General features: G+C 50.0%; 1 protein-coding gene across 1 annotated transcript in view; it reads right to left on the bottom strand.

Moving 5' to 3' along the window:
- The window catches only part of Ccdc33 (coiled-coil domain containing 33), a 105645-nt gene that overhangs the window by 50330 nt on the left and 42773 nt on the right, over window positions 1-12542 (bottom strand). Inside the window, exons 5-8 of the mRNA XM_026387736.1 lie at window positions 10947-11056; window positions 8727-8843; window positions 5112-5203; window positions 3575-3695 (exon numbers count right to left, since the gene is read on the bottom strand). Of these exons, the coding sequence (XP_026243521.1) occupies window positions 3575-3695; window positions 5112-5203; window positions 8727-8843; window positions 10947-11056 (440 nt within the window). The remainder of the gene's footprint in view (window positions 1-3574; window positions 3696-5111; window positions 5204-8726; window positions 8844-10946; window positions 11057-12542) is intronic.

Genomic DNA, 12542 nt, shown 5'->3' with positions numbered 1-12542 from the left:
CTGATTTCTCCTGGGCTCACCCACACTCACACCTACTGCTACCTACTCTGCCTAGGCATAGTGGGGACCAACCTGGGAGAATGCTGGGGTGGGGCCTCCAGGGAGCTAGGCTCTTTGGACTCTAGGCCTGGGTCTGCCTCAACCTTGCTGTGTGACCATCAACAAACCCCTTCCCCTCTCTGGGTTTTCTCAAACCTCTTCCCCTGGTTTTCTCATTGTCCAGAAGTAGCCTTATGATTGACACCTTGAAAGCCTATTGTGAAGTTGAAGGAAACAACATTTTGCTATTAAGGTGAAAGTTCAACTGAATGCAGCAAATGTGACTGGGAGACTTCTCCATGACACACGTGTGGGTGCTGCAGGGAATGGGGAGTTAGAGCCAGAGCCTACCCCCATCCAGAGTTCCCCACCTTCCAAGAGGACAGGGCATGAGTAAGCACATATGTGCACCCATGCAGGTGTACACACACACACCCCTAGGATCCATGTAGAGGCCTAAGTGCATTGTGGATGACTGAGGAGAAAACCACACCTTCTGACCTGGGGCAAGGAGGCCTGAGGGATGAGGGCAGGAAAGAAGGAGCAACCTGGGCTGAGAGTCCAGCAAAAGTGAAGGCTGGAGGAGAGCGACAATGTAGAGAACAGCAAGTCCTCCTGGGGCACTGGGAGATGCCTGTGTGAATTGGGGCAATGAGCCAGGAGGCTGGAGGAGACAAGGAACTTGTGGACCTGGCTAAGGGGGGCTTTGTTCTGTCAGTGATAGCGATCAGGGATGCGAAGGGAAGGACCCAGCCCCAGGCAGGGGATGCCCAGCCTACTTCTTAGAGGGTGAATAGAAGTGGCCTGGGGGGAGGATGCTGCAATGGTCCAGGCAGGAGAGAAGGCCAGCACTAGAAAGGAGTTTGAGGGAATGGACAAGGCCCCTGTGGTGTAAGGCACAGATGGATCTTTCACCCCTGCTTGTGTTTCAGCTCCTGGGAGTTCTGCCCTAGCGCCTAGAGGAGGCCAGGCAATAGGGCAGCCTGCTGGGTCCAGTGGGGGGAACCTAGGTGCACCTAATAGCCCACCATCCCTGAGCTCATCAAAGTTCAAGGTCTGCAGCACTCACTAGGCTTGAGAGCAGTGAAGCAGACACAGGTCCACCCACCCCATCACCATTCTCCTTCCTGCCTCACAGACAACAGATCACCCTCTTGTCCAGAAGCGTCCTTTCTCCACCTGTGTGCACATTGGCTACCAGCAAGGCAGAGCCACACCCTCCTCACTGATTGGCTAAGAGAAGTCATATGATCCAATTCTGACCAATAAGAGGAGAGGGGAGGTCTCCTGAGGGATTGGTGGAACCCAGAGGCTGCTGGTGAATTCTCAACCTGGCCCAGCTGCCGTGCTTCAGGGAGGGTCCTGGGCCTCTGGACTTGAGTCTCACACAGAGAAAAGTTTCTCATAAAAATGACACTTAAGAAGAAGTTACCCTTTTTCTCTGGCCTTTGTTTATATCTGAATGGGATGCCTGAAACATCTTGTCCCCCATGAGCTTTTAGCTAGCTGGGTGAAGGCAATTTGGGGATACTAAAGAGATCCCAAATCTTTTTAGGACAGCAATTCTGGCAGCATCCTATGTCAAAACTTCTGTGTGTGTGGTAATAAACATCCTAAATGTTCTGGTCCATTTGAGTTAACTTTTCTGTTACTTGAAGTCAAATATAACACGGACAGTCGTGAGGCCGGCCTAAGAGGAAACATTTGGTACTAGGGAAGATACAATTGTAAGGGGACAGAATCCATTTAACTGGCCTGTGGTTGGATGTTTCACCCTAATTATCCTTTAAATTCTCCTAATAGCCTGATAAAATAGGAATCCGTAGGTCTGGAGGAATTGAGCATTTTGGCAAAGGTCACATAGCTATTAAGTCACAGAGCTGGGACCAAACCCAAGTCTGCTGGAACCTCCAGCCCCTGCCCATAGTGCTTTGGTAAAATGGCAGCTGGTGAGAAACTATTGTACCCCAAGATATCAGAAAGGACAGGCCCTGGAAGTCATCTAGTCAAATCCCCACCCCATTGACTGTGGAAATGATAGAACTGAAGCTCAGAGGAGACAGGACAGGAGATGTAAGCTCTGGGTCCAGGCCTGCTGACCGTGCCCCTCCAGGTAGGTCTCTAACCACTCCACCTTTCACCCCTTTGTAGCAACGTGCCCTGTTCGCTCACTGCCAGCACCTGGGTATCTCTGTGCGGGCTACCAGTAGTTCCCAACCTGGCCCAGCTGCCATGGTGCTGGTGTCCTAGACCCCTGACCTCAAGTTTTACACATAGAAAAGGCCTTGGGGGAAGTCTCCATAGTGAGGGGCACCTCCCCCACTCAGCTAGTTAGGCAGCTAGAGGGCCCAGGGATGGGAGGGGGCTCACTCATTAAAGCAGTCAGTGCCTCCCGCCCCTTGGGACAGCCTGCTGATTGGTTCATAATTTTCTGGGCAAATGCAGGGCCATGTGTGAGTTGACTCTGGGGAAATCAGGCCGAGGATTGGTTTAGGTTTGAAGCTTCGGTCCCCAGGGTTTCCCTTTATCCCACTCCTTCCTGCCACCATCACTCTTGCCTGTGTCTGAGCCTTCTTCAAATGTTTTTGCCTTTAAATGAAGGCTGGGGCTCCAAAGGAGTGTCTTGTTCTAGTTTTGCAGTGCCAGACATGAATGCTGATGGGTGGAAAAGAAAAGGGACTTCCAAGAACCCCTTTGTTCTTCTAGGCGTGTTAGAACCATTGTGTAGAGTAAGCTCCCACTGAAGTGCATTTGGGGAAGAGAACAACAGGGCCATTACCCAGGACCCAGCCATAATCAGTATACCCCGTCCTCAGCTTAGTGTGATGTGACACACAGCCCTCCTGTCCACCCCTAGCATGTACCATGTCCTGGGTATCTGTGCCTCACATCATGTTCTTGCTGTTCTCAACCACCCTGTACCAACCTTCCCCATATCAAAAAGTCATGAATGCCCTTCTGAATGCCCCTAGGCTTCACAACCCTCTCCTCTGATCAATTAAAACTTTTTTACTGCAGTAAAATATACATAACATAAAATTTACCATTTTAAGCAATTCAGTTGTGTTAAATATATTCATATTGTTGTGCAACCATCACCACTATCTATTCCTAGAACTCTGTCATCACCCCAAGTATAAACTTTAACTCCCCCTTCTTCCTTCTCCCGAGCCCCTGGTAACCACTGTTCTACTTTCTGTCTCTGTGAATGTGCTGATTCTAGGAATCCCAAATAAGTGGAAACATATGATAGCTGTTCTTTTGTGTCTGTTCTGATTTTTGCAGTTCTGATTGTCCTTTCTGGTTTGATATTAGATGATTCATGCTTTGCGTTGATGTCTAATATTTCCACGGGTGCGATTCCTGTCTTCTTCAGAGCAAGCATGCCCTGACAGATAAGGCCTGCCCTGGGTATGCAGCAAACTCTCCTTCAATAGTCAAGTGCTGCTGGATGTTTGAGCAAAGCAATAAACTTGAGGGTGAGTTACCAGAAGTAGGAACCAGTGAGAAGACGAAATGAGGGAAGGAACCATACCTGAGGGTACCCACTCTGGCTGACCCGAGGCACATCAAAACTCATCATCGATTGGATAGGGAAGGAGAGCGGAGTGATGTGCAGCCCCATAGAGGCTGGACTCTGTCTGGCCTGATTTTCCCTGGGAAGGCAAGGAGACAGGGGTTGGTACTCTTGGCCCTGTCACCAGCCTGGCAGCTGGGGCTCCTAGTTGGAGTCTGGATTGATGTGAGAGAGAGGTAGAGTACAGCGGCCTGACTCATTCAGGCTGGAATCTTGTGACATGGCTGGTGGGCCCTGGTCTTCCAACAACTGACCTAAGCTTTGGAAAATCTCATCTTGGTCAAGAGATGGGCTATAGCTCCCAGGTCCCCTTGACTGTTACTTGCTGTGGCCTTGGCCAACTTTCCCATCTTTAAAATGGGCCTTGTAAGCCAGGTACAGTGGGGCACACCTGTAATCTCAATGACTTGGAGGTGGAGGCAGAAGGATTGCAAGTATGAGGCCAGCCTCAGAAGTGAGACCCCCAGCAGCTTAGCAAGACCTGTTAGTAAAAAGTAAAAGAACTGGGGATGTAGCTCGGTAAAACACTCCTGGATTCTACCCGCAGACCCCAAAACAAAACAAAACAAAAATGGGCCTTGTATTACCCACTTCATTTGTGGAAGATCTTGTCAAAATAACTCCCACCATCCCACCATGGAAACCCAGTGTAGGCTTAAGGGGCGTGGAGAGCCGTGTATGTGTGTGTGTCTCTGAGCTTGTTGGGTATCAGGACATCAGTGCGCAGTCATCTTCATTCCTCCAACAAGCAGGAAGGAAGGTCATGAACACTCCACAGGGGGTGCACATGAGTTAAGGGGTTCTCTGGGATCATCAGAGCCACTAGAAGTGACAAGGGAGCAGAAATCTAACTCCCAGGAGAGATGCTGTTACACAGAGAGCATGTGTTCACTGGGGAACTTTCCCCACCTCCAGGGGCCAAACTAGCCTGAATCCCCTCTTGAGGATGGTATATAAAGGACGTCTTGAGAAGTTGGGAACAAGTTGGGGCTGGGAGACCAGGGAGACTTCCAGGAGGCTGAGAGGATTCCCAGGTAGAGCTAACGTCACAGAATTCCAACGTGGCCTTAGCCTGCCTCTTTGGTAGGTAGAGACTGTGTCCCTGAACGAGAGTGGGAAAGGGGACTGTGGGGATGCGGGTCTGAGCTGGGGAGGCAGGTTGGGGGTGGGGGTAAAGGTCCCCTCTCATCCTCACACACTGGCTCCCTCCAGCTCCTCAGGCTCCATGCAGGCCTCATCCTCCTCCCCTGCTTGCTCTCAGGAGATGTCCCAGCTGCCCCTTTCCAGGGGTCTGAGGTCTCTAGGGAGAGACCTAGAGGCCTCTGCTGCAGGAAGCTCTCTGGGACCTCAGACCTGGGTGTGGGAGGGAGATTGGGGGGTCTTGGGGGTGGGGAGCTTTCTGGAGCTCCTGGAAGCTGCCTGTGGTGGCAGTGACACCAACCTCTGTCCTTTGCCCACAGCTCCTTGCCCATGCCCCACCCTGGGCTTCACTTACTTAAACTCCTTATAGTTGGGAACCACACGGGCAATCACCACCATGGGGTTGGGGTTGTTGATCAGTGGATCGTTGACTCCCCGGAGAAAGACCTGGAGAAGAGAGGAGGCAGGTGAAGCCCATGTGGCCTTGAGCCCTCCCACAGATCCCGCCATCCTGCCTGCTCTTCCTTCCCCAGCCATGGTCCACCCCCTCCACCTGCTCCTCCCTGCCTCACTTGGTTCCTGCTTTGCTCATGGCTGCCTCCTGAAGGGACTAAGGCAAGTGGCCCCAGTTTCCTTAGGGCACTGTTGGGACTTAGTAGTGAAACGTCTTACAACAGGGGCCACTGGGGACAAGGTGTGAGACAAGAGTCAGGGCCTGGGAGGAGTCAGGGAATTTGGGTTCTACCCTTGGCTCCCCTGATGGCTTCTGGGGCAGAATTAGGGTTAGTTAGGTGTTCTGGCTCCTTTCAGTTTCTGTCCATCAAAGGGGACAAAAAAACTTTATCCAGGCTTGTTCTGGGCTATGCAGAGTCTCTGATTAGGTTGGCTGTGAGAGGACACTTGTAAACCAGACCCTAGGTCTGGCTTCTCCAACTACACTGAGCTTCCCAAGGTCAGAGCTCACCGCCAGTTTTCCTTGTATTCTCCTGGGAACAGTTGGGGCTCACCCCAAGGCTTTCCTAGCTAGGGTTGATTTGGAAGGGAATCCCTAACATCAGCATCTCTGGGCTCCTGTCTTCATCCGGTTCCAGCTATCACCCACTCACCATTGCCCTCCCAGGATGATCTCCTGTCCTCTGTCATCTCTTGGTGCTACCTTCCACGTTCGTGGTGGAAGGCAACAGAGAAGAAATTGGAGTGTCTCCAGGAGACACTCCACCTCCATTCTCATGCCGGATCTTCCCTTTCTCTTTACCACACTTTTGTAAAAACTGTCTTCTTAGAAATGCATGGGATCATCATGTCCCTCCCCTGCTTCAGATCCTGCAATGGCCTCCTTAAATGTGTTCCATAGATTTTCCTTTTTGCCATGCTGGGGATCAAACCCAGAGCCTCATACATGCTAGGCAAGAGCTCTACCACTGAGCTCCACCCCCAGCCTTTATTCCATGGTTCTTACCATATTGCCAAGGCCTGCATGTGTTGGTCTGTCGGCCCTTCTGCCCACATCTGCTAGCTCCCAGCCCCCTCTTTTTGCTCCAGACTCTTCTGTCACTCTTCCAACATGTTCTGCCTCTTTCTGTCTCAGGGGTTTTGCATGTTCTGATCCCTCTGCTCGCCACCCCCCACCCCACTCCCGCAACTTATCACGGCTGCTTTTTCTCCTCTAATTTCTATGGCGCCACCTCTGAGCAGTCTTCTGGCCATTCTTGCTAAAGCAGCCCAATCTTTCCCTCTCTCTGTCTCTGCATTCCTCTTCCGCAGCCCGCATCATAGCTTGTGCTTATTCTAATTTATGTCTTATTTATTTTCTGTCTGTTTGACTAGTGCCCAGGCTCCATATGGGTAGGGACCATGCCTGGCTCAGTCACTGTTGCATTCCCAGCTTTTAACACAGTGCCTGGCACAGCGCAGGAGCTTAATATATGTTTGTGGGACAAGTGAGTACATTATTGAGGGAGAACAGAGAAGGGAGAGGTTGCCTCTATGTTTGAGTGTGAAAGAGAAATTCAGACACCTGGGAGTGGGGGAAGAGACAGGTGTTGTTGATCCAAGGGAAGTCTGGGGCTGAGTTGGTCTTAGAGGACGGTAGAATCCTAAGGAAGAAAAGCTGGAAGGGGAAGGGGCTCGTACAGCTGAGGGACCATGCCTCAGTCACACCTTGGGATGGGAAGAGGCCTTCGACAGGCCTATTTCAGCTGGGTCACCTTGCCAGCCTTTGTTCCACTTTAGGCCTCAGTTTCCCGACTTGTACACTGAGGGTTTGGACCATAATCTCCATGATCCTTCTAGCTCTGACCTTTAAGGGCCAGAGAGAGGATTGTTCGGAATCCTCTCCTTCAGCACCGTCCCCTAAGGCCCCTCTGCCAGGACCCATCTCAGTTGCCAGGTAAGTCCACACAATAATAGTCCTGAGGACCTTTCAGCTCTCACCAAAGCCTCCCAAGGAATCTCTGAAGGTGTTGTTTCATGGGAGAGCTGTCAGACCCTGTCACTTACAGGACTCCAACAGGTGTAAGGACTGAGGGGGGTGGTTGAAGGTCCGGGGGATAATTTCCACCTGTTCTATTCTGGCTCTGGTCATGTGCGAATGAGATAGCTGCCCAGGCACACCTGCCAGTGACAGCCTGGTGAGCAACAGAAGCCATTTCTTTTCCTGCTGTGCTCTCCAGTCTGCCATTAGAAGCGACATCTGCTCATGCGGCCGTGTCTGTCATACACACAGGGAGAGGTCTGTGCTAGAGCAGGGGTACTGGGGGCCCCCCCCAGAGGCCCACAAGTCAAAGGACTGGGGGTGGGGCAGGTCCACAGCGCCTCCTGCAGGCCCAAGATTCTGCCTGTATCTTGGGGATGTGGCTCCCTTCCTGTGGGCGTGCAGCCTGGGGACAGCAAGGCCATGTGTGACCACTCTTCCTTATTTCTGTGAGTGAGTGGGCAGCTGACTGTCCCAGGAAATAGCCAAATATAAGAAAGAGGAGAGATGGGAGGCCTGTTGGCTGTGGAGAAGCAGAGATGTGGGTCAGGAGCTCTGGGCTCCTATACAAGATTACACCCTTGGGTCTCAATGTCCCCAGCTGTGAAATAGGGTTCAAGAATAGTTCTTGCCCTGCCTGGCTCACAGTGCTATAGGGGGCTGGGGAGATTAAGTCAGCCATGCTGGGTTATGGGAAGCCCAGAGTTTGGGTCCTGTGAATAGTACCCAGACCATAGTAGATATGAACCTGCCACCCAGGGGCAGTTTGAAGGCTGTGAGTGAGGATGGAGGGGACAGGTCCCTATGAACTATGTCTTCCTTGAGTATCAGCTATTTCTCCTGAAGCTACTGAAGGGCCAAGGGGTACAGGGTGATGATTCAAGGGGCAGAAGCCAAGCCAAGCTAGACCCAGTCCTGGCCTGGCTAATGAAAGAGGCCGTGTAAACAGTTGTTGACTGACTTAATGAGTGAATGAACTCCTGACACCTAATTGTCAGACTAGCCAAACCTCAGCAAGACTCAGGGAGACCCTAAGTTTTTGTTTGGGGCACTTAGGCCCTAGGTCAAGGGTCATTGCCCCAGGAGGGAAGATTAGGACTGAAAACAGCCAGAGGCTATGGGAAAAGGTAGGACACACAGTGCTTCTCACCAACTTCCATGACATTAAGGAATCATGGCTATGGGAGACTCTGGTCCCTTCTGTAGAGTGGCCAGGCAGAGGGGACATGAGAATCTATCACTCAGCCCCCATTTCTCTTACTTTCAAGGGCAACGAGGGCAGACAGGCTAGGACACCTTGATCCCAGATCAAGTTTTGTCTTCATAAACTACTCTGGCTATTTTGGAAAGATCCAGTTGCTTTCTCCTTGATTTTTTTTCCCTGGACACTTGTGCTCCATTCTCTCAGGACAGTCAGAGATGGCCAAGGGCAAGGCCTGCTCTAAGCCCGGCCCCTTCCCGCCCCACCCATCACCCCAGAAGGCCACAGCTAGGTACCTCTAGAGCTGTGTGGTCACAGCCAACGTAGCGGGGGAGGAAACTGTTCTTCCGAACGATGGTGGCGTACAATTGGGGCTCAGCAGTTTCTTTGCTTTCTTTCGAAGGCTGGGTAGACTGGAGACAGGGTGGGGGGAAGAAGACACACAAGAAGGAGACTATCTAAGGGGCAGAGGCTGGCCATAAATCCAGCCCTCTGCAGACAATCACTTGGCATTGCTCCGCTGGGGCTCCAAGCTGATAATTAAAGCTCATGGTCCCTGTGAGCCCTTCCAAGGAGATCAATATAATAAATCTTAGCTCTCCATTTGGATATTTCATCGCCCTCACAAAGACCCTGCTGCCTGCTCTCTTGGTAAAGATGTGATAACGAGGCCTGGGCTATAAGTGGATGGAGGGCCAGGGGCCAGGTAATACTCCCAAACTGGAGCTCAAGTGCCGGGTCTCCAGGGGGAGCCACTCATCTCTCTGTATCTTTGCTTCCCTGCTGACCCTGGCGCCTCATCTGAAGCCCTAGGGTTAAGTTCCTCTTGGGACCTACAGAAGATAAAGACCCCTGGGGCCATAATGAAAGGTTACTTGGAAAGGTCCTAGAAGGAGAGAGGAGCCCGTGTTGCCTGTAATCCCATCGGCTTGGGAGGCTGAGGCAGGAGAATCGTGAGTTCAAGGTCAGCCTTAGCAACTAAGCCAGGCTGTAAGCAACTCAGGGAGACCCTGTCTCTAAATAAAATATAAAAATGAGCTGGAGATGTGGTGCAGTTGTTAAGCACACCTGGGTTCAATCCCCAGTACCAAAAAAAAAAAAAAAAATAGGAAGTCAGAGGAGGGAGACTACCGGAACTATATCTCATATGCCTGAGACTTTGCCCTTCATTGCACTGGGCCCTCCAGATGACCATGCCAGGAGGTATGCTGACAGAGAATGGGGGCCTGGAGTTAACTAGCTTTCTATGGACATCCAGCTAGTAAATGGGAGACTTGGGACAGGAACACAGACAATTTGGCTTCACATTGTTCTTTACTCTCACGAAAGAGACCTTGAATGCATGTAAGGGTAGGGGAAACTGATGCTTCTTCTCATTGTGGGTCAATGTCTGGCACATAGTAGGTGCCATAAGTACTTGAGCAATGAAGGAGTGAATTCTCCCCCTCCCCCAATCAGCACTGGGTGGGAGCAGGAAAGCTAACCTGGGAGGTCTAGGCTGCTGCTCAGATGTCCCCTAGAGGGACACATTCCAGGGAATGCTTTACCTGCCACATGCCCCAACCCCTCCTGGGCCTTCCTCCTGCCAACACCACATGTGGAGATGCTAAAGAAAGAACTGGCTTAGGAGACTGCATGACCTGGGCTCTACCTCAACTCTGCAGCTTTCTCTGTGACCCAGGATGAGAGGATTCCTTTTCCTGAGCTCCAGTCTCATGTAAGCAAAATGTAATTCACCTTGAGGATTAGATGATGTGGGAATTTCTAGCACAGGACCTGGAACATGGTAGGTACTCTGTAAATACTGTATTTCCTTGATTTTTTAGATCTACTCCATCATTTATAATATGTGCAATCTTTCATTGATGTATTCATTTAATGTCATAGTTGTTTTATGCAAATTGAGCTGTTTCATGGACAAGAATTCCCCCCTCCCCCCACACACACCTTACTAGGATTGAACCTAGTAGTAACTCTACCACTAAGATACATTCCTTTTTGATTTTTTTGATTTTTTATTTTATTTTATTTATTTATTTTGGTACCAGGGATTGAACCCAGGGGCATTTAACCACTGAGCCACATCCCCAGCCCTAAATTACTTAGTGCTTCACTTTTGCTGAGGCTGGCTTTGAATTTGCAATCCTCCTGCCTCAGCCTCCTGAGCTGCTGGAATTACAGGTATGTGCCACCATACTCAGCTCTTTTTTGATTTTTGAAACACTCTTGCCAAGTTGCCCAGGCTGGCTTTGAACTTGCAATCCCCTTGCCTCAGCCTCCTGAGTAGCTGGGATTACAGGGGTGCACCCCCATTGTCTGTGAGAATTTCAAATTCCTGTGGGCATTATTTCTATTTACCTGCCATGAGTGATGTTTCCTGAGTCCCTAGGCTAGTCATACTGTGGAGTGAGCATGGGTTGTCTTAAGTTTGCTCTCAGAGATTATTTGAGGGCATCAAAGTTCTTCCCACCAGCTCTGACCAGAGGGCATGCCCATAGCCTAGGGCTGTGACTTACATTTGCCAGCTGAAAGTGATAGGGGTGGAAGACACGCAGGTATTTAATGGGGATTTTGTAGGACAACAGCTTGTCTTTATTTTTATAGTCCATCACCTTAAGGATCACATCTGGAGAGAAAAAAATTAAGCACGGGGTTAGGACAGGGTTTGCTAGAACATCTTACCTCCTAGTGTGGTTAGAGAGTGAGGGGTGAGAGATATTGCTAAGAGCAAGGGGCACAAACCACACAGAGGAATCATATACATATGTGGAACACACATGTGCACGTATCTCCACAAGAACTGTCTGAGCCTCTGAGCAAGGCAAGGTTCCATGCCAGGTGCATTTAGGACTCCAAAATGTGATTTTCCCCTGTGGCTAGGAAATTCCATCCCAGGGATGGACCCCCAAAACTAAGCCTAGTTCCCCATGGCAACAGACACACAAGTGCACACAGAGATTCACAAGCAAGCAAGAAGGCCCTGGTTGTAAACACTCCCACCAGCTCCTTAGGATGGAGAAGAATCAACCCCTACATGTTGCAGGTGAGGAAACTCAATAAGGAAAAAGTGATCTGCTTCAGAAATCCTTTATGCAACTATCAATAAAAGTCTACTCCAAGTAAATAAAAATTAGTCTCAACACTAAGAATAACACCCCACTTATTAAACACTTTCAAATAAGATAACATTTTTCTCATTAAATGACATGAACTTCAGGATGAACTTTAAGGAATAAACACAGATGCCCTGGAGATTACAGTGGTCCCACTTAGTACCTGTGTGTACCAGACATTGAATGCGCACCCTTTAACCATTATTTAAACAAGTTCCCACCATGGTATTGCCAACTCTGCTTTAAAAATGTGAACAATGAAGCACAGAGGGGTTCTATAACTGAGCCACCATCACACAGCTAGAAAAATGAATGATGAGAAATCTGGATTTGGTGACTCTTGAGGCATCTGGCCATTCTTGGAAGTCTGATTTGAGGAGGAAGAAAAGAAGGGAAAGGAGCAAAGGAAGAGAAGAATGGAGGAGGAATGAGAGATATGGAAGAGGGAGGAGATACAAGTGAGATCTATAGAAAAACAGGAAAGAGAGGATTAGGTGGAGTAATGTGCTTGAGAGAGACCCTGGGGAGCCTTTCTTCCCGGGAGGGGAAGGTTTCAGTACCAAGGATAGCTGCCGGCCCTTGAAAGCTCAGCCAACACGAAGCTCAGTGCTAAGCCCAAACTCAGGAGCCAGGTCACTTGGAGTGGGATGGGTCATTTGGATGTGGAGGTAGAGAAGGAAACCAAGGGCTTTACCAACTGTCCTTCCTTTTTCATTCTTCCCCACAGCTACCCTGAACACACAGAGAGGGAAAGACACCAACTGAGAGCTGGCTGCATGGGATCCAAGCTCAAAGGAAAAGGGCTTTGAGATTGACTGAGGCGAGGGATTTAAAGTCAGAAAATGCAAGTTCCAGTCTAAGACACTGACTTGTTCTGTGATCCTTAGCAAATCACTTAACCTCTCTGAGCTCCATGGACCTGCTCTGCAAAATGTTCATACTTTAAAAGACAGAAAGAAAGGAAGGAAAGTAGGAAGAAATGAAGAAAGAAGTCCTGTC

Source organism: Urocitellus parryii, chromosome 6, assembly GCF_045843805.1.
Source record: "Urocitellus parryii isolate mUroPar1 chromosome 6, mUroPar1.hap1, whole genome shotgun sequence".
Classification (NCBI taxonomy): Eukaryota; Metazoa; Chordata; class Mammalia; order Rodentia; family Sciuridae; genus Urocitellus; species Urocitellus parryii.
Note: the sequence above shows the minus strand (reverse complement) of the source record. Positions and strands in the feature narration are given on the sequence as shown.